Source organism: Sminthopsis crassicaudata, chromosome X (assembly GCF_048593235.1).
Source record: "Sminthopsis crassicaudata isolate SCR6 chromosome X, ASM4859323v1, whole genome shotgun sequence".
Lineage (NCBI taxonomy): Eukaryota > Metazoa > Chordata > Mammalia > Dasyuromorphia > Dasyuridae > Sminthopsis > Sminthopsis crassicaudata.
In genome coordinates this window covers 61,563,592-61,589,858 of record NC_133623.1, presented here as the reverse complement: position 1 = coordinate 61,589,858, position 26,267 = coordinate 61,563,592, and the positions used below count along the sequence as shown (strand labels likewise).

Below are 26,267 nucleotides of genomic sequence, written 5' to 3'. Positions count from 1 at the left end.
GAGGTTGTGGTCCCGTTCCATTATTGATGTTTAGCAAGGCCGGCTCATCCCCGGAACTCAGGGATTGAAAATGGAAGATTGTGCAGAATTCAGCTGGTTCACCAAAGGGTCAGCATAGTATGGGAGGGACACCAATGTAGCAGAGATATGGGTACATTTTATAGGTCAGGGTGAGACCATAAAGGAAGGAAGAGTCTAAGTGACAAAGGATTGTGATCAGAGAGCATTTTGGGCTTCCGGGGACAAGAAAGTGGATGGCTCAGAAAGTGTGGCTAGCAAGATCAAAGGGAGTGTGACTGGCCCTGCACTTAGCCAGGTGAAATAGGCGAACAGGACCTGAAGCTGGAGGAGATTTCTTCAAGACTAAAACGAGGAGGTAATGATTCCCTTTCAGCTCTAGATTTATGATTCTCAGATACCTAAATGTCTCTAGACAGATGTGTCAGATTATAGACTCCTTGAAGCAGGCCCTTGTCTCTTTATATCCCTGGCACCTGCTCCAGCATAAATCCTTGCACACACATAGTATTAAGTAGACTTAGTATTTCTCTGTCACTGCTTCTAGCATCTATATGTGTTAGGGTTGGTTTTTTTTTTTTTGGGGGGGGGGGAAATCAGGCTTTCTTGGCCACAGGCGGCCTAACAAAACTAACAACAGGCCATCCTTCCTTCTTTGTAGAAATGGGGGACGATGGGTGAGGATTCTTGAAAGTTCTTGGTAGGGGAGAGATATATTTGGGAATGAAAGTGGTACAGTCATTAAAAATGTTAAATAATAAAATCAATTAAGTGAATGTATTAAAAAAATATTAAAACCAAGATTTTAAAATACCAGAGTCAGCTTAGAACTGGCTTCTTCAAATATATCTTTTACCTATGCCCCCCCCTCCCCATCCCACCTCCACTCCAGGCCACTGGGTTGCCTCTCAACTCAGAATAAATGATCTTGGAATGAGTATCATTATTCATTGTAAACGAATCCCATCCCATTGATTATGTTTGTACCCCTTTCTCTCCTCCTTGTGGGGTATGTCTCTGGCCCAGAAATTGCTGAGTCACGTGGAGTCACTGTCCAGTTGGAGACCCTGTTTCCCAGCCCTCCTAACCGGCTGCTAAAATACACCCAGACTTTGGGGGGACCATTTAAGTGCAATTCCTGTGGTGCTGGGAGAGGGGAAGAGCAGGCCAGACTGTGAGAGTGGAGATTGGGGAGGTGGGAGAGCAGGGAGCCGGACAGTGGGGAGTGCGGGGAACGTGGGGAGCCGGAAATCTCAGGTTCTCTACTACATATGTCAGTTTCAGTCAGGGATAGAGCTTCCCCTTCGCCGTCAAAATTGAGTCCAGATTTGGCTGGAGCCTTCTTTGCTGAAGGGGGAGGGGGGCTTCAGCTGCTGCCCAAGCATCCCCTACCATGGCTCAGGGGTCATTTTAAGACCGGGCAGCCGGATCCCAGGAGGTCAGAAGGGTGGTGGAAAATGACAGTTTATTTGGTCACATTGTGTTTGATGGAAGAGGAAATCAAGGGCTAGCTAGGGCGGGGGCCTTTGAGGGGCCCCGTTTAGATCCGTGAATGCGGAGTGTTTGCTGGGGGCTTCTGCTTGGTGTGTCTGTATTTTCTGGTCTTTTTGTCTAACGAGTCACGAAGGAGCCTGTGATCTATGGATTCCGAAGGAATTGTAAGCTCGGGACTGCTCACTCCCCGATTCCCCGGCGGCTGTCCCCCTCCGCTTAGAGGGACCCCCGGCCCGGGGCCTACAAGGCTTCCCGCCTCCTCGAGGGCCCTTTTCAAATGCTGTCCATCTCCCCACACGAGAGCGGAGCGGGACCCCCTCCTCTCTCTCCTTGCCCTCTCCCTCCTCCCCAAGCAGAAGCTCGGGTGTGTGCCCGGGGGACCGTCTGCAAACCGCCGCCCCCCGCCCCCCCCCCCCCCCCCCCCCCGTTGTCTGTCCCCCGCCAGGGAGCTCTCCGGGGAACGATCGTGCAGCCGTGCTGCGCTGCAGCGGGCCAAGGGAGCTGCGGGTGCGGGAAGGCGGGGGGCGTCTGCGGCCCGCCGCGGCCCGGGATGGCGACTGCCGCAAAAGCAGACAGGGCGAGTTTTGCTTTAGCCCAAGATCTGCCGGTGAGGCGGGTGTAAACAACAACATCCAAAAGGCACAGGCGCACAGCACGGCCGAGCCAGAGCGCGCGCGCACAGACACCTCCAGACACATCATCCTAAAATGCACGGAGCCGGCGGAGCCATCCACATAGACTACGCCACACACCCCCCCCTCAGCACACACACGCACTCCCATTCCCCCCGAAAAAAGGGGGGAAAGCGGAGCCTGAAGCAGACGCGAGCTCCCAACTGTTACAAAACCCTTTCGTCAGGTTTTGTAACAGTTCTCGCGCCGCCAGCCAATGGGAGGCGGGTCGATTGTCACGTGGGCGGGGCTTATATAAGACGGAACCCAGGCGAGCCAGTCGGTAGGAGCCGCGGGGAGCGCGGGGAGTAAGCGGTTCTCTGCGGAGAGCCGAGAAACCCTGTTCGTCATCCCCAGCAGCTCGACCGCCGCCGCCTTCGCCGCCTTCGCCGCCGCCGCCGCCGCCTTCGCCGCATCAGCCCATCCGTTCGGCTCGCGGCGCCGCTCCGGCCCCTCGGGTGATCGCCGCGGCCGCGGCCGATCGCGTCTCGGCCCTCTCGGGCCAGCTGTCCCCAGCTCCCCGGCATGAGCTCCGACAATCCCCGCCGGGGCCCGCCGGCCCGCCAGGCGGCCGCCGGAGACTCCGAGCCTCCCGCGGTGCCATCCACCTCGGGCACGCAGAGGCGTCCCGCCGCCGCGGCCGCGGCGCGGGAGGGGAGCCTGCCCAGGGTGCCCGTGGTTCTGAGCCCCGAGAGCCTGAGGCTCTTGCAGCAGGCGGACTCGCTGGCCGCCCGCAGGCGCCTCCACGAAGCCCTCGATCTGTACCAGGCTCTGTACCAGGAGCGCCAGCTGAACCCCGAGCATCTGGACTGTCTGGTGCGCAGCATCGCCGAGAGCATCCGCACCCGAGACGATCTCCGCGAGGGCATCCGCGAGATCCCCGTCACGCCCGATATGCTGAGCGGCGGCGACGACCAGAACGGGGAGGGGTCGCAGCCCGTGGTCGAGCTGCCCCAGCTGATCTGGGATGGCTTCCGATGCCGCGGATGCCAGGGGTTCCTGTGCGAGCCGGTGTCCCTGAGCTGCGGACACACCTTCTGCAAAGCGTGCCTGGAGAACGAGCGCCGCTGCTTCCAGTGCAACAGACCTCTTAGGCCCCGCTTCTACTGCAGCGAGAGCTCGTCGGACGAGCAGGAGCTGCTGCTGCTGCCCCTTCCCAACCTGCGCGTCAACGTGCTGCTCTGCAACTTGCTGGCCAAGTGGTTCCCGAGCTCGACCAAGGGGTCGCTCCTCCGCCACCAGGGCGGTCGCCTGTTCCAGCGGGGCAGGCTCAAGCGGGCTCTGGACAAGTACACCCGGGCGCTCGACTTGTGTAAGGAACGGGGGCCCCGGGGCGGGCGGGTCTGTCCGAGCTGGGGAGGGGGAGGGGAGACGGGAGCGACCCCCCAGGCGCGTCTTTCCCTAGCCCTTCCTTGCTCGCTCGTTCTGGGGGCCAACCTGTTCCCCGAGGAGGGTCTGACATCGTGATCCCATCCCCACCCCCCGACCCCCTGGGGATCCCGCGGGGAGGGCGGCGAGCGTGGGCCTCAGGTGCTCACGGAGGGGCAGTGCGTGGCGCTGGCGGGGCGGCGGGTGGGTGTGCGTTCACGTGCGTCAATGTGGCTAGCTCAGGGTCAGGGCCTGAGATTTTTCGGCCTCATCTCTATGTGCTTAGGGTCCCGAGGGGGCGCAGAGCCCGGTGAGGATTGGTAACTTTTGGGGGTCTGAATGCCCATCCACGCGCGAGTTGCGAGTGGGAAGAGGCCAGGAGAGCCTCGCGTTGCATAAGCCCTTTTTTGAGCTCGGCCCCTCGGGCCAGGCCCGGCTGTGGGCCCCTCCTGTCGTTTGGGCCGGGTTGTGTGACGGTGAGCTAACTGGAGTGGGCCGGGGCTTCGGAAAGCATCCCCGGGATGGAGGGAAGAGAGGTGGGAGCGGGAGCTGATCACCCAACCGGTCTCCGAGTCAGGATTGCTGTTTACGACCCCAGATTTCCGCAGGCTGAAAGAACTGCTTTGCCTCACCCCCACCCCCACCCCGGACCCCCTTGGCAGGCCCGATTGATTCTCCCTTGCCGTCGATCGCCAGGGTCTGCTGGCCTCCCTGTTGCTCGAGCCCACGGCAGCCAGTTTGTGGTAGTAGCTTCGGAGTTGTGTGTTTGCTTGCAGGGGGGGGGTGTCAAGATGGGCTCCCGAGGTGAGCCTTTGAAACCCCCCCCTCCTTGGTCGTTTTGGAGGGTGCTTTGCTTTCTGCCTGCCGCTGCCTCTTTTCTCCCTCTTTCCTCATCCCCCCTCCCCATCTTTCCTGTACTGCGTTGCAGGGGTGGTGATGGCGGCCTGGCCCAAGGCTTGAGCGTGGCAATTTGGGGGCGAGAAATAAGCTGAAAAGCATCTCCAGTGATTGGCAGTGGGCAAAATCACTCCCCCCCCCCCCCCATGGTTGTGTCGTCTGAAATACGGGAACTCAAGGGACTAATGGGGCCGATAGCAATAAATGAAAATGGGAAAGATTGGAACTGCTACTTGTTGACTGCCATCATAGGCCTGCAACAGGTATAAGCAGGGGGATGGCATCCAATTTACAAAGCAACATTATAAGATCTAGGGAAAATCTAGATGGGAGGGCGAGGAAAAATCTAGATGGGAGGGCGAGGAAAAATCTAGATGGGAGGGCGAGGAAAAATCTAGATGGGAGGGCGAGGAAAAATCTAGATGGGAGGGCAAGGAAAAATGGGGATGGGAGGGAAAGGAGCAGGGACCAGCATCAATGGAGGAAAGACAAAATTGGAGGGCTCTCCCCCCCCTTTCCTCCCTCCTCATAACATCCCCCATGCAGAGGACTTTCTGTGCCAGGCTCGCCTGTTGTACTCAAGGGAGCTTGCTGATTAAGGTACAGGGAAACTCCCTTTGGACCCATTGTCCACATTCTTTGATTCACTCCAGCAAAAAAATAATAAATAAATAAATAGAATCAGAGATCTTCATCCATCTTTAGTTGATGCTTTATTAGCAAATTATACAGAGCTCTAAAAAGGTCTTGAAATTTGGAGGATTTTAAATCCTTGGGGTAGATTAAAAAAAATAATAACAACCCCGACACTGGCAAGACAAAGATGTGGACAAAATCCCACACTGGCCCTTGAGTTCCCTTTTCGCTCTAGCTCTGTGATCATATGAACCCCCAGCTGCTGCCACATCCAGAAATGCCCTCCCCATCTTCCAGTAAAATCACAGCAGGGCTATCAGACCTTATGAAAAAAAAAAAAAAAAAGACCCTCAGGAAGATCAAATCTCATCATCCCATCCTCATTTTCATTTATCCAGACGGTTTAAGAATAGAATCTTGGAATCCTAGCCCCCCCACCTATGTGGCTGTGGGTGAGACCCTTTCTCTGGGTCCCATTTTCCTCATCTGCTATAGGTTGGGTTAGTTGCGCACTAGGAGCAATGAGATGATCTCTGTAAAGCACTATATAAATGTTAGCTATTAGGTATTAATAATGGGGAGAAATTGCACAGAGACAGATTTTGGTTCAGTAATGGCAAACAAAAATTCATTAAGCACCTACGTGACTGTCACTGTGCTAAGTGCTGTGGATACAAAGAATGGCAAAAGCCAGTCCCAGCGCTTGAGAGCCTCTCAATTAAGGGGCTAGAACATGCAAAACACTATGTACCAACAGGCAAATTGGAGCTAATCAACAGAGGGAAGGTACTAGAATTAAGGGGGATCAGAAAACATTTCCTGCAGAAGATGGGATTTTAGCTAAGGCTTAAAGGAGCCACGAGGAGGCAGAGGTGGAGCATCTTGTGTGAGGAACAGTAAAGCCTCTAGTGCCACTGGTTTGCAGAGTGGGGAGGGGGAGGGAATGTAATGTTCCAGAACACTGGTGGGAGGCAGGTTATGAAGGACTTTGAACACTGGAGAATTTGATATTTTATATTTGATAGTCGAGCTGATTCCTGGAATTGATTGAAGGCGAGGTCAGACCCTGTATTTTTAAGGGATGTCATTTTGGAATGGAAAGCCACAAGAGAGATTGAGTTCTCAATCATTAGGGGGTGTCTTCAAGCCAAAGGCAGGTGCCCTCTTATTGGGTGGAGGCGAGCCCTGATTTAGATCAGAGAGCTTCCTCCTCTGAGATTTTATAATCTCCAAAGGCCCTGGCAACTCTTTGAGTTTCAGCACTTTGGGTAGTTCCCAGTCAATCATTGGAGAGCTGTGTGGCAGTAGATGAGAGTCTGGGTCTGGAATCAGGAAGACCTGAGTTCAAATCTAATCTCAGACTTGGGCTACCTTCCTGACCCCGGGCAAGTCACTTTACTCTGCCTCAGTTTCCTCATTTTGTAAAATACAAAGGAAATGGCTAGTAACCAGTATCTTTGCCAAGAAATCTCAGATTTCTCAATAGCAACACAAGTCAGAGCCATTCTGATCTCATGTTGCTTGCTTCATTTCTCTATTTCCCCCCAAGCACTTCTATTTTTCGTGCCTTGCGGGGGGGGGGGGGGGAGATTAGTGGAGTTCCAAATGAATTGCACCTTTGCCTACTAATTTCTACAGAGATGCTGCTGGTCACCTGCCTCTTTTTAACTGGACAAAAGCTTGACATTATTTGTCCAGTAGTGGGGAATGGCTCTATGTTAAATCATTCACATACTCTTAATGTTTTAATAAAAGCAGCTAACATTTACATAGTGCTTTTAAGGTTTGCCAAGTGCTTTACAAATATTATCTCTCTTCATTCTCACATATCTCATTGTAGCACTTGCCCAGCCTCTGGTTAAGATACATTTATTAAGAGGTGTGCAGTCTTTAGCCAGGAAACATTTTGTCTGTGTGATGCTAACTGGATTGTAAAAGGATTCAATTTTGACACCTGGCTCTCCCCTTTCCCCTCACTTTGGGGGGTCTGGACAATCAAATGCAATTGGATAGCCCCACTTATTTCTTAGCTTATTTTCTGCTGCTAAAATTCAAATGCAGATGCGTTGAAGTCAATGGAGGAAAGTCATTTGTCATGGCTGAAAATAGGGTTACCCAAATTAAAACCTAAAAAAAAATAACCCCTCCCCAAAAATACCCCAGCAAGAAAATGATTTACTATATATAAGTGGTGATCAGCTTCAGGGATTACCTCCCAGATCCAGTCTGAACCGGTTGGCAACTAGTTCTGGGAGTGGGACTCAGACCTCCAACTCTGGTCTAGAGAGCTAGCCCTGAGTGTCTCTCCTTTATTAAGCCCCAGAGAAAACCGGGGCCCTGTGCTGATGGTAATTGATGAGATTGTATGCTGTTGTGTGTTTCAATCAACAGCTCCAAATGACTTCTTGCTCTTTAACAAGCGATCTCAGGTCTATTTTGTCTTGAAACTTCCTGAACCTGCATTGCATGATGCTGAAATGGTCTGCAGACTCCAGCCTTATTGGCTGAAGGTGCGTGTTCTCATCGGGTGATGGGTTTGTTCCAGGTGGAAACAAGTAGGGAAGTTTCCTTTTTCATGCGGCGCCCCCCCACCCTTGTCCTTTATCAGCTCTTACAAGTGTTTATTGGGGGAGGGTGCTAAGAAAATGTTTCAAGGGCGGCCCAAAAAGGGGAGATAGGGCACTGGGGTGTCAAAGAAAGCAACAAATAATTTGTCCCTGTTCTGAAGGACTCTATATCCTGCCAGTTGTCCCTTGTCCTTTAGCAACTCAAAGATGGTTACCACAGGCAGAATTGGGGCATTTCTTCTTCTCTAATAAAATATCAGTGCAAGATGATCAGTGCAGGACCCCTCCCTTCCTAGGTATTTCCTATTCACATTTTTAAAATAAAAATTGTATTTAACCTAAACAATCAATAATGGTGGATTTTCAGACACCATTACAGAAAAAGCTGGGAGAGCCTTTTGGGAAGGGTAAAAAGGGGCTTCTGGTGCCTTTTCCCTCGCAGGGAAAGCAATTGATTTTAGAGCAGCTCTTTGGAGATGGAAAATTTTCCAGAATTCAAACTGACCAGTTTTTTCCCCTCTTAAACTTGAATCTTTTAAATGTAAATTTCTATGTTAAATTCAATGCAGCTTCTCTGCTAGAAGCCTCTGAAATACAAGAAGCCCCACTTTCTGTATTTGGAGCCTGAAGCCCCTCTTTTCTCAGTAATTTGCAATGCCCTAATATAAACCCAGTATCTAAATTGTGCCCAGGACACAGAGTGGCTGTGTTTACTCTCCCCCCAATTTCAGCTCTCAGCTGCCTATGAAACGGAAAAAAGCAGCAGAAAAAAATGCTGATTTTCATTGATAGAGTCCCCCCCCCTTTATTTAAATCTCCATATAAATCTGTTAAGAAAAAGACTGAGATGGGGGCACCTAGGTAGCAGAGTGCATGCAGCACTGGCGCTGGAGTCAAGAGGCTTTGAGTTCAAATGTGACCCTGGAAAAGTCATTTAACCCAGATTGCCTCAAAAAATTAAAATAAAATAAAGGAAAAGAGAAAAAAAACTGAGATAGTTCTCTGTGTAACAAGTGATAGGCATCAAAAGCCCTATTTGCCCCTAAATCTCTTTCCCACTGGCTTGCCATCATGTCCCAAATTGCACTGGCACATTGTCTCTAGAAGGTCTCTCTTAAAATTCACAATGTTATCTGGGATAAGTAACACTTATTAACAGAGAGCATGGGCCAGAGGCTCACGGGATATATGTCAAGTCCCTGCCTGTTGAAACGGCCAGTTCCTTTTCCCTCTTTTGCCCTTAGTTTCTTCATGTGTTAAACTTAATGTCAGAACCTGCAAGGGCCATTTTAGAACTCTTAACCCTCGAAGTCACTCCTGTTTCTGTGTAATAGAATTATTTCTGTAATAAGTTCCAAGGTTTCCAAATCTGAACTCTTGCTCAAGGTAGATTTTTGCTGAAGTGGGGCTTGAATAAGGGGGCCTGTCTCTTTGTAGGGTCACTTTTGCAAAGCCCAAGTCTTAGCCTTCCTGGGGAGAACAGAAGAAGCCCTCAGGGAGTTCCTGTACTGTGTGGCTTTGGATGAGGGGCACAGGATTGCCAGGTGTGAAGCTGCCAAGGTGAGTCAAGCCAGCTCTCTTAAATAACTCTGGTGGTCTGACTTCCCTCGGGAAGTGAGGGGCTGGCCTATTGCCCTCTTGTCTGAGAGGGACCTAAAGAGGAAAGAGACTGAGGCAGACAGAGAAAAGAAAGCGTGAGAGAGAAAAAACAAAAAACAAAAAACAAAAAAAAACAAAGGAAGGATGGGTGAGAATTGAAACAGATAGCCAGCCAGCAACAGACCACTTTGGGTCGAATGGACTCGCCATCCTTTCCAAGGTCTCTCTGCTGGGGCCTCTGGGAAAGGACCACCACCTACTCCTTACTTCCTGAGTAAAACCCTTCTCTTCAGCATTTCCAGGATATCAGATGTCATGATTTGGTGGACATCTGTAGAGTCCTCTGGGGGAAGGGTGAGTTTAGGGCTTTTAACCTTAAAGGTTGGTTTTTTTTTCCTTTCTTTTTTTTTTTTTTTTTTTTTTTTTTTAATCAGTGGCTATTGAGGTCTGCTCGAAGGCCTCCTGGCTTCCCAAGGAGAGAAAGCAATTATCGAGCCTGCCTACCTGCTGTTTCTAGACTGCTGCTTCCAGTGATGAGAAGACATATTGCCTTATCCCACAGACTAGCACACAGGAAAAGAAGGGAGGGAGGGAACCCAAAGAGGGGTTGGGGTCAGTCCACAGAGAGATCAGAAGTTGACCCAAAGAATAAGGGTCCTTGTTGGATTTTTGGTCCATGTGTGGAAGTCAAGGAACATTTACCATGTGCCAGGCCTTAGTGGGAAACTCATATCTTGGTTCTAGCACATGCCCTCTTCCCGAAGGCTGGCTCTCCCCTTTGATTAGGGAATAGGTTTTGTTTTACCTTCTCACCCTTCTTTCTGGGGTCCTCCATCCACACTGAGATTTCCCCCCTCCTTTTTTTCCTCCCAACCCCTTTTACAACCACCCTGAACTTGAAGGTTCTGTCCCTTCCAAGGGCCTCTAGGCCGGCACGCAGTGGAAAGAGGGCTGGGTGGAGCTGACAATATGTTTGTCAGATTTGGAAAATGTACGTACAAAGACTCAAGTAGATGAAGGAAAAGGAGTTAAAACGCAGATGTTTCTGTGGCTGGCTGCAATTTCCTTCCACAGAATGGATAATGGAAAGAATGCCGATTTGGAGTCTGACTACCTGAGTTAGAAACTGCGCTCTCTCCTTGATTTGGGGCAGGTCCTGTCCCCTCTGTAAGCCTCAGTTTCCTCTTCTGTACACCGAAGGGATTGGATCAGATGTCCTCTAAAGTCTCTCATAGGAAGTGATCCGTGTGATCACCATGTTTGGGGGAGGGGTTTGCCTCTTTTATTGACTCAAGTCTCTTCTTTTGAAGACTGAGACTGGAATGGAATTGGCTTTGTTTTTGCACTGTGAATTGGTCTTTTCTACTGGGAGATAAACCCGCCTTTGGATTAGACCTTGTATCTCTCAAACTAACCAATAGTTCTCTTGCTTATACCCAAGTGGAGTTGACGATCCCATTGTCTCTACTTTTTTCCTCCCTTTACCTCCACTTCCCTTTTCTTTTTTCTCTTTAGAAAGGAAGCTCTTTGGGCTTTCTAATATGGTTGCATTGGAAGGTCATGGCCTTTTGTCCCAGTTCTCACCTTGGAATTGTACGGCCCAGTTGGGTCATTTAGGAAACAGAGTCTCCGGGCCTCTGTCATTCTCTTCACTCTTGGGCTCTGGTTACTGGCCAACCACTGAGTGGGTTTCTGCCTGTAGCTTGCGTTTCTGCCAATTCTGGGCCTTGGGAATCCAGGCACCTTTCAGGCCTCCAAGACCAAAGAGGGTTGAAATTGAACATAATGTAAAAAGCAGGAGAGAACATGGTCTCTGACCTCAATTGCTCAGTCTGGCTAGGGAAGCTGAAACACAGACATGACACCGTTCTGAAGGGAGGAAATCAGGGTCTGGGTCATTGGCAGAGGAGGTGAGGGCTTCCTGGAGGAGGGAGCCATCAATAAGACTAAATCAAGTTTCCATAGGAAAAGTGAACAGAGGACCCCCTCCCTATGACTTTAGGCCACCCAGTGGTAGCAATGGCCCCTATTCTCAGCTAGGACTCTCCCAGGTGTCCTGTGTCTGCTTCTTTACTCCCTCCTTCCTTGCCAAATAAGTGGATCCGAAACATATTTGTGTGCAGACCTGCGCTGCCACAGTAACTATCAGGAACCGTGTAGACAATTCTCCTCCCTCCTCAATACCAGGCAGTGATTTGGATCAGTTCCACGATGTCCAATGTTGGGACAGTTCTCAATTGGAAAAGTCACTTTTGCCCACTCTCTTTTTTACTAAAGAGAGAGAAGTTCCTCTGTCTTCTCAGCCTTCAGAGCCTTGAAGGAAGTGCCTAAGTAGTGAGATGTTCTGCTTTCTGTCTCAGCTCCTGTTTAGCTTGTTCTCGCACATCCCTGGGAATACCCAGGAGCGCTTAGCAAGCTGCCTACTACTGGAGACCTGCAGCTCTGTACCAGGAAGCAGTGCCATGGCTTCCCAGGCCTGTGGAGCTAGCTGCAGCAGTGACCCTCAGCTGCCAGCATTGGTCCAGGTAAGGCATCAGGTGTTCCTGGCTGCTTCTTTGGGCATACTTAGGGCAGGAGACAATTCAAGGGGAGGGAGCCATCGCTCCTTTCTCCTCTTCTGCCTTTCACCACCAAGACCAAGTCTTCCGTGGAGCGCTCGGTGTCAAACAAACTGTGGGCCATGATCCCATATGGGACAATGGGGAACAATGGGGAATTCACAAATTTATGATTTAACATCAATAAGTGTTTGATTTGTCTACAATTTTTATATGCTTGAATAAAAGGGTCACAGAACCATTTCTTGGGCTTGTGGGAAAAGTTGGAAGAAACCCTAATGTAAAATATCCAGGGAGAGATTCATTAGAAAAGCAGGGTCAGCCATCGGGTAAAACTTAAAACCCTACACCCAAGGCTGGAAATATGGCCTCTGATGGAGGAGTGATGACTTGGCCAATCCATCTTCCCGCCAAAGCCTCTCCCTTGTAACAAGCTGAGAAACCAGGTGTCCTGAAGCATACCTGCTATATTGTAGTCTATAAGTGAAAGTAAAGAAAGAGGATTCCCACGCAAGGAATCAGTGGGTGTTGGGCCACGGCAGGATGGCCTCCGATAATAATGTTTCTCCGGGGAGAGGTAGAGGTGGCTTCTCAGAGACTCGGGACTTGGCATCAGGTTGGGGCAGGAGTTTTCCTGGCAGCCCATTTAGATAGCTTCTGAGAATCTGGCATTGGGAATCAGTGGGAAGGCCCGGATAAAGTTCCAGGAGCTCGTAAAGCATGTTTTACCAGTGTGCCAAATACTTGAAAATCTTGGGAAAGAATGGGGCTCTCATTCTAAGAACTTAAATCCTTATGTCATTGTGTTCTGAAATTTGAAAATCACAGACTATGGGAGGGGAGAATATGGCTCCTTTCCCAAGTCCCCTCAAATCTGTCTCCCACTAGTTCACTTATTGCCAAACCTGCCCCCTGAGCAGAGAAGTCTGGCAAACTTTGACCCTCGGATTAAGATTAGAGAGGGATTTCCCTTAGGTCAATCACCCCAAGTTGGCATTGGATTGATTCCCCGGGGAAAGAAAAGTTCTTCCTGCTTTGAATAGTCCCTGTGCAGCTAGCCAAGCTTTTGGGAAACTGGTTATCTAACCAGCTGACCTATTGGCCCAGTAACCTGCTTCTTAGGAATGCCATTCACAGGCTGCCCAGTGAATTCCTGGCCTGTCATAGTGTGGGAGCGGAGACCTTGGGTAGATTGGGTTAAAAGTCTTCTTGCTGTCTCAATTTTCAAGCATTCAGAAAAGACATTTTTAAAATAAAAATGAAATAGATTTTTTTTTCCTTCTAAATCATTTTGGACTCAAAAAAAAAAAAAAAAAACCAACCAAAAACAAAACAAAACAAACAAGCAAACAAAAAACAACTTCTAAAACGAATTAAACTTTTCCCAATTCAGCCCAATTTAGACTGTTTAACCCAGTAGGAGCAAAACTTTGTCTTGTGGCCCTTCTCAAGAGCTTGTCTATGTTAACTGATATTTACAGAGCTCTTTACAAATATACATTTGTCTTATTTGAATCCCATGAAGAAAGTGCTTACAAGTATTATCTCTGTTATAAAAGTATAAAAAAAAAATAAAATTGAGGTGACCTTGGAGTGGGATCCGTCTATTCTCCTCCTCCTCCGTTCCCTCTCTCCCCCACCCCAGCCATTGCTGGGAATCAGAGGAGGACTAAGATTACGAGTAGTCACTCATTTCACCCAATCTCCCTGTCTCATAGGAGATAGAGAAAATCCCTCTTGCTGTGGAGAGGCCAACCCCTCCTGGCTGCGTTGTCCTGGCTTGTATGGGGGCAAGGAGAGAAAGGGAGTCCCAGGAGGGAGAGAGACAGACACCAGTAGACAGTCCCATGGAAGAGGGACAGGCTGAAGTGGTCCAGGCCCAGGAGGAGGAGGAAGAGGAGCCACAGGCTTCAGAAATGTTCCAGGCTCAGGAGGAGGAGGAAGAGGAGCCAGAGGCTTCAGAAATGTTCCAGGCTCAGGAGGAGGAAGAGGAGGGGCTAGAGGCTTCAGAAATGTTCCAGGCTCAGGAGGAGGAAGAGGAGGAGCCACAGGCTTCAGAAATGTTTCAGGCTCAGGAGGAGGAAGAGGAAGAGCCACAGGCTTCAGAAATGTTTCAGGCTCAGGAGGAGGAAGAGGAAGAGCCACAGGCTTCAGAAATGTTCCAGGCTCAGGAGGAGGAAGAAGAGGAGGAACCACATACTTCAGAAGTGTTCCAGGCTCAGGAGGAGAGACAGGTTTCAGAAGTGTTCCAGGCTCAGGATGAAGAGACCCAGACTTCAGATGTGTTCCAGGTTCAGGAAGCCGAGAGACAGGCTCTGGAAGCTCTGTCCAGGGAGACCAGACAGGCTGCAATATTCCAGCTTCGGGAGGCAGAGTTACAGATTTTGATGTGCCAGAACGAGGGGAGAGACAATCTGATGCTCCAGCCAGATGAGGAAGACGAGGAGATCCAGGCTGTGGTGGTCCAGGCAGGGGAGGAGAACATACGAGCCATAATGGCCCGGGCAGAGGAAGAAGAGATACGAGCCGTGGTGGTCCAGGGAGAGGAGGAGGAGATACAAGCCGTGGTGGTGGTGGAGGGAGGAGAAGAGGTGGGAGAGGAGGAGGAGATACAGGCTGTAGTAGTCCCACCTGTCGAGGAGATGCAGAACATGCTGGTCCAGGTCAAGGAGGAAGAAGTACAGGTCCCTGTGTACCAGCCCAAGGAGAAGGTTGTATTGATTCAGCCTAAGGAGGAAGAGATCGAGATTCCTGTATTCCAGCCCAAGGTAGAGGAGATTGACCTTCTGGATTTCCACATTAAAGAAGAGCCGATAGATCTTGCAGATTTTGATCTCAAAGAGGAGCCGATAGATATTCCCGACTTCGACTTCAAACAGGAACAGGAAGAGCTAGACTTCTCTGATTTCCAGCTCAAGGAGGAGGTGGAGGACATTGACTTTCCTGACTTCCAGTTCAAGGAGGAAGTGGAGGAGCTAGACTTCTCCGATTTCCAGTTCAAGGAGGAAGTAGAGGAGCTAGACTTTCCCGTGTTCCACCTCAAGGAAGAAGTTGATGATATAAATTTCCCAGAGTTCCACCTCAAGGAAGAGGATGACTTCAGCTTTCCTGACTTCCAGCCTAAGGAAGAAAATGATGATTTAGGCTTTCCAGACTTTCAGCCTAAAGAAGAGCCGATAGACATTCCAGACTTCCAGATTAAGGAAGAGCCCCTAGACCTCCCAGACCTTCCAGACTTCCACATTAAAGAGGAGGAGGAAGATGATGAGATCCCGATTCTAGCCCCACCAGATATGGAAACCTTGGCTCTGATGGCCCAATCTGATGAGGAGGAAACATTGGCTCTGATGGCCCAGGCTCTGGAGGGGAAGAGGCAGACTAACATGTGCCAGCCCGAAGACCCAGAGGCTTTCATTTTCCAGCCCAACGAGGGCCAGGCTTTCATGTCCCGGTCCCAAGAGATACAGGCTTTCGTGTTCCAGCCCAACGAGGGCCAGGCTTTCATGTCCCAGGCCCAAGATTTGCAGGCCTTCCTGTCCCAGCCTGAAGAGAGACCAGTTTCTGTGACCTATCCTGAAGAAACCCAGGCTCCCTTGCCCCAGGCCAATGAGGACCAGGCTTTCATGCCCCACTTCGAAGAGGGCCAGGCTTTCGTGTCCCAGTCCGGCCAAGGCCAGGGTTTCATGCCCCACTTCGAAGAGGGCCAGGCTTTCGTGTCCCAGTCCGGCCAAGGCCAGGCTTTCATGCCCCGCTTCGAAGAGGGCCAGGCTTTCGTGTCCCAGTCCGGCCAAGGCCAGGCTTTCATGCCCCGCTTCGAGGAGGGCCAGGCTTTCGTGTCCCAGTCCGGCCAAGGCCAGGGTTTCATGCCCCGCTTCGAGGAGGGCCAGGCTTTCGTGTCCCAGTCCGGCCAAGGCCAGGGTTTCATGCCCCGCTTCGAGGAGGGCCAGGCTTTCGTGTCCCAGTCCGGCCAAGGCCAGGCCTTTATGCCCAACTTTGATGATGACCAGGATTTTATGCCCAGCTTTGATGATGACCAGGCTTTTATGCCCCACTTTGAAGAAGGCCAAGCTTTCATGTTCCAGCCCGAATTGACACAGGCTTTCCTGTTCCAGCATGAAGGGCCACGGGTCTCTATGGCCCAGTGTGAACAGGAACGGGCTTCCATGGCCCACTTCGAAGATGCTTTTATGTTCCGGGATGACGATGAAGAGGCCTCCACATCCCAGGCTGGGGGAACACAGGCTTCAACATCCCAGGCCACAAACAAACAAAATTATTCATCTAAAGGCAAAAAGCCCAAAAAGGTTCAGGCTTCAGGATCCAAGACCGGGAAGAAACAGGCTTCTGCAACTCCGGCCAAAAAGAAACAGGGGCAGGTAGCCCAGCTCAAGGAGGACGACAAACAGATGCAAGTGGGCCAGTCCAACAAGAGAAAGACTCCAGCACTCCTGCTGAAGGATAGAAAGAAACCACTTTCACTGACCCAGAGCAAGAAAAAGAAGCTGACCCCAGTGATCCAGAGCAAGAAGAAGAGACAGGTTTCCTCAGGAACCCAAACCAAGAGGAGACTAGGCTACGTGGTCCAAGCCAAGAAGAAATCAAATGTCTTCATCCAGGCCAGGAAGAGGCGGATTCTGAACGCCCAGGCCAAGAAGAGACGGGCCAAAATGGACCAGGCCAGGAAACAGACCGGAGGGGCGCAGGCCAAGGGCAAGAACAAAGCGTCCAAGAAACGCCAGCTGGCAAAAGAGAAAAGCGGTTCGTCACAGTCTTCGGACAACGAAGTCCCATGCAAGGTTCCCAAGAAAGGTAATAGTCCCTCCTGACGAGATTCCGTGGGGGCCCCAGAATCGTTAAGTCTGTAAAACGGATGAAGGATGGCCTGAGCTTCATTTTATACCTGAGGCTCAGGCAGAGGAAGTGACTCGTATAAGATCATCCAGAGAATGCTAGATACAGACCCGAGAGAAGCCGCTTAAGGCTTCTTTTTACGGAGGAGGTAGCCCAGAAAGGTGAAAGCATTTCCTGGAAAGTGTACTTTAGTGGCAAGAGGCCTGTTCCCCAACCTGGGCTTCCCTCGTCTGTCCCAGACATGCTATCTGCTATACATGTCCCAATCCTCCCTGCTCCATAGAAGCGTGGCGATTCCTCTTGACCCGGGGTGGGGCTCCAAGGGAGGGCCTTCCTAAAGGCTAAGGGTAGGAACACTGGGCAAGATATCAGCTCTCTGATGTTTAAAAAACCAACAAACCAGGCCCTCTTGGGCCAGGGATAGTAGTTCGCTCCAGATTTGATTGACCGTTTCACCTTTCAGATTCGGGTGGCTCCCGGGCTAGGAATTATTCCCGTAAGGTTCCCTTCCAATCTTTCGATCCATCTGACTTGGATTGCCCACTCTGCATGAGGTAGGTAATGCGGCGCAGTCGATCCCCTGCTTCTTGATGGGCCACTTTCCTGATGACTTATGGTACCATCAGTCCAGATACTTAGCTACTTCACAAGGCAGCAGACTAGGGGTCCAAGGTTTATCTGTGAATAGCCTCAGACACGTGCGGGCCATGTGATCCTGGCCCAGTCACATCCCTTTTCAGTTCCTCAGACCACTCTCTAGAAATGAAAGTCTCCCAGTCGGCGTCACTTTGCATGATGGGAAGAGCTGGCGTCCAGGGGCCACTTCCAATCACAGACTAACACACCTACCAGTTCCGACTATCAGCTTTTCCCTTTTCTCAACCCGAGTCCTAGCTTGTCTAGTAGAATCAACCTTAGGGTTTTCGGCATGATGTGGTCTGAGTGTGGAGGGAGTGAAAGGAGGCGTTCTCCTTCCCCCCCCCTCAAAAAAAAAACCACCCTACTCCAGCTGACCTAGTCCTGGCCCTGGTGAGCTGGGCAAAAGACTTCATTCTGAATGTGCCCAAGCACTTCAGCTGCATAAAGAATAGCATGGCGTGATGGAGAGGGCCTTTTTATAGTCGATGATGAGAGCATCATGGGGCATTCTGGTCCAAGAAGGATGGGACTTCCTTGGATGGGTTAGTTCTGGGCCTAGAAGGCCCCCGGGAAGCTGAGCAGTTAGGGCTGCAGGTGCAGCTACCAGCCACTGGAGGGTGCTTAACAGTCAGTTGCCTCTCCAGGTCACTGGATTGGGTTGTTCCATCCTGGCCTGTGTTTCTGTCCTCCTGGGCACACCATTTCTAGGAGCAATGGTTCCCGAGTGGCAGGGGCCTCCCCTCTCAGAATTGAGGTGATTATCGTTCCCTAAGTGACAGAAGGCAGGACAAGCAGGGGAGGAGATATTGTGCGTGGTGTTGAATCTCAGATAATGCCGGAAACCCTAACAAAGTGCTTCCATTGAAGTCTAGCTTAGAATAAAAGCCTCCTTAGGGTTCCCGACCCCCTCGTTTGCCAGGGCTACCACAAAAAGCTTAAAATGGAGTCCACTTCTGAGTCTGGGTTTTTTATGGCTTGATTGCAGGCTGTTCTATGAGCCTGTCACCACTCCCTGTGGACATACCTTCTGCATGAAGTGTCTCGAGAGAAGCTTGGATCGCAGCCCCACATGCCCCCTGTGCAAAGAAGACCTCGAAGAGGTAATTCAAGAAAAAATGTATTAAGTATTAAGTGTGGAAGTGAGAGCAGGCCTTGAGATCCTTTTCATGTGAGCCAAATCTGACTGGCCAGAACCAGTCCGGTTGGAAAGAAGAGAACCCCCATGACTTTTCAGGAACGTTATCCAAGAGCTAGCTCCAGTCTAGTCCCTAGGCCTTTCACAAGCCTAGATGTATTTTAGGCTGTGCTCGAGACTACTCATTTGACAGAGCTCAGCAGAATTCTCAGTCACCTGTTTGAGCCTGGGCTCTCAGCCTTGGTTTTCCCAACTGTCAGAAAGTGATTAAAAAACAAAAAACAAAACCAAAGAAAGAAAACAAAACAAAACAAAACCAAAAACAGAATAATACCTAACTCCCAGGGCTGTAAGGTTCAAATGAGCTATTAGTCAAAAGGACCAGTCCATAGGTGCTATAGAAATGCTTCATCCCCTTCCCCTTCCCCTCCTTAGACACGGAACAAACTGCCTTAGAAAGGAAGTTAGAGAAAGCTTGTGTGAGAGGACAACCTTAAGAGAGGGCTCATCTGATCGCTGGCCCTTCCTGGGGACTGGGCAGACCTAAATAACAGTTGTTTTCTTTCTTTCTTGAAGCAATGTATGAGAAAATGTAACAAAAATTTACTGATGGAGGCACTGATTGCCAAATATATGCCTGAAGACCTCAATGAACGCCGAAGGATTTTCGAGGAGGAAATGGCAGAGCTCTCCAAGTATGTAGACCTGTGTATGTCCTTCTGTGTCTCAGCATGTGAGGGGAAACAGTGAAATGTAAGTCAAGAAGGAAGGTATCCTTAAGGTGCTCAAACACCGCGAGACACCTACCCTCATCGGACCAGATGATCTCTTTAGGCCCCTCCAGAACCAACATGAATGTGATAGAAAGACTGTCTTACTTGTGATTATTGGTACTGAGTTTCTGCCGCCTTATTATCTGTGTAATCTTGTATAAGTCCTTTCCCCTTCTATGGGATTTCATTTCCTTGGGTATATATTGAGATGATTGGACTAGATGGCTTTTTCTAACTCTAGGTCTTGGAACCCATCATCCTTCTGGCTCAGAAACTTTTCCTGATTCACTGGGTCAGTGGTGGAACAGTATGTGCTTGGGACGCAAAATGTCACAAGTGGAACTCAAGCGATATCCCCAGCTCATTCTTTTGGGAAGGGTAATAAAATGTCTTTGAGTTCTAAGTATTTGTCCAGTCCTGTTTCTAGGGCCATCTGCTTCTGGGCATTCACTGCTCGGGGTACGGTTCGCGAAAGGCTGGACTTCTGATAAGTTTTGATTGGATAAAGAATAAAAGTAACTACATTGTCAATTCGAGTTATTTTTCTTTTTGCATCTGAGTCCATTTCTAGACACACTGGCCCTCTCATGCCCTGTTCTCATGGCTAGGGAACTTGCGGCTTCTGATGCTAGTGGGTTGGCCATATCCCCTGGAAATGAGCTTTCTTCAAGTGGTGTGGTAACACCGGGGGATTCGACTTGGGGGGGGGGACTCCTATTGGAATTTGACTAAGCCCTCAGAAACTCAGCTTTATTTAAAAGAGATGTCTTCCCCCGCCCCGATTCCTCACTATGGGGGTGGGGTGGGGGTGGGGGGATGAGTCCAAGTCCCGGGCCAGGGATGGGGCTTGGTAGTTCGCCTGATTTCCTTCCCCCCCCCTGCCCCCTCCCCATTTGCTTTGGTGGTTCTCCGGGCAGATCCGACGGGTGGGAGGCTGGGGGAGCGGGGCACGGGCAGGACTGGGGCGATGGTTTCCGATGAGGCCTCCTGAGGGAACCGGGGGCCCTCTTGGCTCCTCCTGGACAGAAGCTACCGAGCATCCGACGGCCCTTGTTTATTAGCAAAGCGGCAAAATCGGAAGCAGGGCAAGACGTTCGTCCACAGTGTTAACAGCGCTCAGGACGGCCTGTCTCTGGTGGGGACGTGGGAGAAACTCTGCTGTCAAAATTGTATTTCCCTTCTGCAGCAGCCCGAATAAGAATGTGCCTATATTTGTGTGCACCATGGCCTATCCCACTGTGCCATGCCCCCTCCACATTTTCGAGCCCTGCTACCGCCTTATGATTCGAAGATGCATGGAGACTGGCAGCAACCATTTCGGCATGTGCATTGGTGACGCCAACAGAGGGTGAGTGTGTGATAGAACACCAGAAGGACAGCCCGACGAAACGGGATCCGATTCGACTGGGGTGTTGGGTGTGGGAGTAAAGGAGAATCTCAAACGACATGGACATACCGTCAAAGCCGGAGGGGCCTTCCGAGCATGTCGAACTCAAGCCCCACATGTCATGGATGGGCAGACTTAAGCCCAGAGAGACAGTGGGATGTAAACAACGCGAGCCCTTTTTTCTGAACTCGGGCAACACTAGAATGTGAACTTGCCTCGAGGAAGGTGTTGTGTCTAGCCTTCCTCTAATGCTACAGCAATGCGGCCCCCGAATCCCTGGCCGTTAATAGTAGCCTCTACTCCTTTCGACCGCGTACCACTTTACTGAGCAGCACGGAGTTCAGAAGGCACGCTGGGGAAGAGAAGGAAAGTTGATCACGGTGGTGGTGGGTGGGGGAATAGGAAGAAGAATGGGGGAGGTCTCACTATAAGAGAATGTACTTTAGGCAGTGGCAGCAAGGCGCCTTAACTTGTTCAAGGCCACAGAGCAGCTGAGCCAAGATTCGAACCTGGGACTTCTGACTCTAAATTCAGTTCTTTTCTTTCCTGTTTCAGCAGATATCCTTCCTGTTTCTCTTACTCTCCTCCTTTTCTCTGTCCTGATACTTTCTGGCTTATTTCTCTCTCTTTTTTATTTTTTATTTTTTATTTTTTTTTATCCTTAAGCCTCCACTGGCATCAGACCAGTGAACTGTGGTCCAAGGGGCCATGCCTGACAAGAGACTCTTGGCTTTCCTGGTGGGGACTCCGAGGACTCGGTCTTTGGGGTTAGCCATATATTTTAGAATCATTTAGAATCAAATCCATTGACAAGACCGATTGTTTTACTTACTCCTACCCCAATATCTAGTTTGCAGAATATGGTTGCTTGCTGGAGATAAGAAATGTTGAGTTCTTTCCTGATGGTCGCTCTGTGGTGGACAGCATTGGTAAGAGGAGGTTTAAGGTGCTCCGGCGGAGCCAGAGGGATGGCTACAACACAGCTGACATCGAATATGTTGAGGATTATAAGGTGGGTCTTGTCCGAGGGCTGAGAATCGGGAAGCCGCAGATTACAGGAACTGGAATGCCAACAAGCTTCATGAGCATTTGCTGGGGTTTCACTTCAGGCTGCTGCCGTGGTACCTGAAGAGAAGCCAGAAAGCTAGGGCAGAGCGTTGGCTCCATTCCCTCAGCTCAGTACCTGAGCGGCCAGAGGCACTGGGAAGGTCACTTCCTTTAATTTGACTTGGGAGACAGAGCCTCTCCAAATCCGGATCTTCCCGTTAATGCAGCATACTGTAGAAAAAGTAGGCCCGGTGATGGCAAGCTCAATCAGTCAGTGGGTTTTTTACTTTGCCTGTGGTGGGAAGAAGAGGTGGCCGGCCTAGCAGCCGTTTCTCTTCGTGCATGTACCAGCCCTTCAGATAGCTGGGCAATGAATGAAATTTTGCACTGGAATGCCGAGTTAGAATGGTAGCCCCTCGCATGTGCTTCCTGACACTGACCGATTTATTCCAAGAGTTCCGAGACGGGTTGAAGGGGGTAGGAGTTCGGTCCCCCTTTTAAATATCTCCAATGAGGCAGATGTTTTGCCGGAAAAACTAGTTTAAACAGCTGCCGGCCTCTCCCCCTCCCCCAAGCATGTAATTGCTTACATCTGGACATGTAAGTTGAGACACATGTGCAGAGACAGAAGCAGGTTACCCAGACCTCTCTCCAAATGGGCTCTCATCTAGCTGGAGGAGTCAGTCAGCTGTGCTTGCTGAATAGACTCAGGCAGGTCTTGCTAAAGATTTTGCTAGGGGGACCAGGTACCCGTAGGGCAGCCAGCAGCCCCATGCTCATACGGCTTCTCTTTGGCTGCTTACAGGTGGAAGGGGAAGAGTATGAACGTTTGCTAAGGCTGCACAGCAATGTATATGATGAGTCACTTGCCTGGTTCTATTCACTCAAACAAGCGCTCCGGAGCCGCATCCTGGGCCACTTCGGGCCCATGCCGCCAAAAGATCTGGATCCACAGGTATGATAACCAAAGTGCCTCTTTACATGGAGGGCCCCGGGGGTCAGTGACCGGATGAGGATGATGGGTAGCAGACAGAGGGACCGGTAGAGGTTGTTAATTGCTTATGCTTTTGCTGCTTCCAGGCCATGCAACTAGGACTAAATCAAAGTTGGGAGGGCCAATGTAGACAGTCCTGTTAGCTTCTGGGGTTCTCATCCCCACCAAAGCAGAGTCAAGGCTGATGCTCACTATCTGAATCTGAGACAGTATTCCAGCAATGAGAACTTCATGGTCACAGTTTCCACCATCGGGTTCTATGTCCCAAGGTCCCATTCAGCTCTGTACTAAGGGCCCCTGTCCCTTTCAGTGTTCTAAAACATTCACCTCCTGTCCCTAATGTATGCTTAGGTGATCTTGTTCCAGAGAGGGAGGGAAGGGGTGCCCCTTCTCCCCTTGTTCGGGATTCAGGCTCCCTAATGCAGAAGCATTGCCCTGGGGAGGGAAGACTCCCAGTGACCCTGTTGCTCAACCAGAGCCCCTAAGCCAGCCTGCAGTTTCTCTGAGCTGTTTTCTAAGAGAATCACACAGTGATTCAGAAAGACTCGGTGACTCTCTTAGTAGAAGTTGTCACTGTTGCTACCATTCCTTCAGGAAGTGACCAATCCTCCTTTGTCTCTCTACTCTAGGTCAACCCCAATGGCCCCTCTTGGTGCTGGTGGGTCTTGGCAGTCCTTCCACTTGAAAGTAGAGCTCAGCTTCCTTTCCTTTCCATGAAGTCCCTGAGGCGCCGCTTGAATAGCATTCGGTATGTCCTGTCGTTCTTGTCCTACAACCAAAACTCAAACCAAAGCCAGGTCCCTATGCAAAGTGTGCTAGAACATGCAATTCAAAACCAAGACCGAATGGAACGTAGAAGCCAAAGACTAATGCAAAGTTCAAGCCAAGGCTCAGTGCTAGATCCAAGCCAAGACCCAATGGAAGGTACAAGCCGAGGACCAATGCGAGGTCCAAGCCAAGACCCAATGGAAGGTACAAGCCAAGATCCAATGGAAGGTACAAGCCAAGACCCAATGGAAGGTACAAGCCAAGGACCAATGCAAGGTCCAATCCTCTACCCAATGCAAGGTCCAATCCTCTACCCAATGCAAGGTCCAGTCTTCTACCCATTGCAAGGTTCAGTCCTATACACAATGGAAGATCTAAGCCAAGGACTACTGGCAGATCCAAGCCAAGACCCAATGGAAGGTATAAGCCAAGACCCAATGGAGGGTCCAAGCCACGACCCAATGGAAGGTCCAAGCCACGACCCAATGGAAGGTCCAAGCCACGACCCAATGGAAGGTCCAAGCCACGACCCAATGGAAGGTCCAAGCCACAACCCAATGGAAGGTCCAAGCCACGACCCAATGGAAGTTCCAAGCCACGACCCAATGGAAGTTCCAAGCCAAGATCCAATGGAAGGTCCAAGCCAAGACCCAATGGAAGTTCCAAGCCAAGACCCAATGGAAGTTCCAAGCCAAGACCCAATGGAAGGTCCAAGCCAAGACCCAATGGAAGGTCCAGGCCAGGATCCAATGGAAGGTCCAGGCCACGACCCAATGGAAGGCTAAAACCAGGGCCAGTAAAATCCAAGAGATGAAGAGAAAGGAAGGGGCTCTGTTATTCCTTCCAAGGTGGGGGGGGGAGGGGAGGGAAGGGGACTTCTTGTCACTGTCTTTAATCACAATACTGTCTTAATGGGTGATCATTATTAACCTCAGGGGGAGTGTTCAGCAGGATGTCCTAAATAACACCTGCTTAGGGGTTTACTCCATTTGGAAAACCCTCATTTCTGTCTCTCCCCCCTCCATCTTCTCTCTTCTCTCTTTCTATCTGCAATTGTTGACATGCTGCATTGCTAAATGAATGGCCTAGGTGTTGTTCTAGAGCACAGTGATATTGTTTGCCTTCAAAAGTTCAGAAAATAACATTTACATTTCAAAAAGAATGTTTGGTCTTACTGTGAAACAATTGATGTTGATGAATTTATTTTGTTGACGCTTGTTTAGTCTTATTCTAAATGCTTCTGGTTGGATTCAGCTAATGTTCACTACTTCATTCTGGTTGAATAATTTATTTTCGCACAATCGTGTCCTGTGTGGTGTTTTGTTAACGATGCGTCAGAAATTTCCCTTTGGGTTTGTTAGAGACATACACTCGGCACTCTTCCCCTAGATTCCCCTTCCAGGGCTAAGTCTGCCTAGCTCATGTTCCATTCCCCTTGGCTTCCACTTCCTCGCTCAGTTGGGTTGCCCCACTCAGTTAGATCTTCTAGTCCAATGGTTCAGGGTTATTTTTCCATTCTACCCCCATGTAGTCAACAGTTTCCCCTTGGCACCCTTTGGGTCCGTGAGTTTTCCGAAGAAACAAGGTCTACAGACACATGGTTTGGCTTAGCTTACAGTAGAGGGACAAAAGGGGGTGGTGAACCAAGCTATGTGTCCTGGGTCATCACAAATCTGGGCAGCCCTTCATGGAGGAGCTCTGTAGGCCGTGACTGGGATACCCTTTATTGCAGCCTGTTCTGTTATCAGAGAAGAGAAACATATTAAGTCTTTTTTAAATACAGCAAGCCCTGGCCTTTAAAACAAATCTATTTTATCAGGAAGTCTTGGGATCAGCTACAAGGGAGGATGATAATTCAAGGAAGGAGGGTGGTCAAGCTCAGTCAATGCCCATGCCATTCTCCAATCAGCTCTGTGCAGTAGTGGTCCAGGGCCAAGAGAAAAAAAAACTAATTTGTTTAAAAAAAATGACTCATTTTGGCCCATTAGAAAAAAATACATATCATTTGATACCCCATCCTTTCTCCCTCCCACTTCCTTGTGGATTAGGGCCCAAGAACCAATAGTGTAGGTGAAGAATAATCTTGGTCCAAGAACACCACAAAGAGGTTTGGGTCCTGATGCAAAGGACTGGAAAGGGACTGAAAACTTGGTCAATGGTACCTGTGGGAGGGAGCAGTTAGGTAACTCCACGGTGCATAGAGGGCCAGGCCTGGAGGCAAGAAGAACTGAGTTCAGCTGTGACCAGACATGACTCTGGGCAAGTCACTTCACCCAGCTTGCCTCCATTTCCTCATCTGTAAAATAAGCTGGAGAAGGAAACAGCAGATCTCTCCAGTCTCTTTGCCAAAAAAGGCTCCAAATGGAGTCAGGAAGAGTTGGATATGAGTGCCTAACAAGAGTGGCCAGCTTTCTGTGATCAGTTCTTCCTAGCTACAGTCACATGCACACACCACATACAGGGGTACCTCTCCTACCCCGCTACTGAGCTGAGAATGCATTTATCCCCAACCCTCACTATTCCACTTCAGCCCTTCTGCTAGCACAGGCCGGTCCGTTTGGCCAAGATTAGATCCAGCCCTTTCATTTGCTAAAGGAAGAAGTGAACCCAGAGAAAGGAAGAACTTTGCCAAGGTGCCCATTGGACCATATCCCGGTCCTCCTACTTCCCCATTCGTTTTTTTGAACTCCCACTGGCAGCCACAGCAAATGAGTGAAATAACTCGCTATGTGACAGGCACTGTTCTTGTGGCAAGTATTAAGTGGGCGCTGCTGTTGATAATTTGGCTGAGTCAATGAAGGGTGAAAACTGTCAGCCTTAAGTGACATAACGGGAGACTGCCCGGTCCCTTGTGTACTGATAAAA

General features: G+C 50.0%; 1 protein-coding gene across 1 annotated transcript; it reads left to right on the top strand.

The window, feature by feature from the left end:
• The first annotated feature begins 2,494 nt into the window (after positions 1–2,494).
• Positions 2,495–24,703, top strand: LONRF3 (LON peptidase N-terminal domain and ring finger 3). The gene is made up of 11 exons (XM_074276908.1): positions 2,495–3,495; positions 7,476–7,594; positions 9,089–9,211; positions 11,611–11,775; positions 13,527–16,617; positions 17,123–17,213; positions 18,284–18,398; positions 19,010–19,128; positions 20,393–21,605; positions 22,446–22,595; positions 23,264–24,703. Exons 1-9 carry the CDS (start codon positions 2,709–2,711, stop codon positions 20,556–20,558), a joined length of 4,776 nt encoding a protein of 1,591 aa, XP_074133009.1. The 5' UTR covers positions 2,495–2,708; the 3' UTR covers positions 20,559–21,605; positions 22,446–22,595; positions 23,264–24,703.
• Positions 24,704–26,267: the final 1,564 nt, after the last annotated feature.

Bases quoted from the DNA above. Each gene is read 5' to 3' on its own strand.
- LONRF3 (XM_074276908.1), top strand. From the start codon at position 2,709: ATGAGCTCCGACAATCCCCGCCGGGGCCCGCCGGCCCGCCAGGCGGCC. The intron at 17,214-18,283 runs GTAGGTAATGCG...GCTTGATTGCAG, and splicing joins GATTGCCCACTCTGCATGAG to GCTGTTCTATGAGCCTGTCA. The intron at 19,129-20,392 runs GTATGTAGACCT...TCCCTTCTGCAG, and splicing joins GAAATGGCAGAGCTCTCCAA to CAGCCCGAATAAGAATGTGC.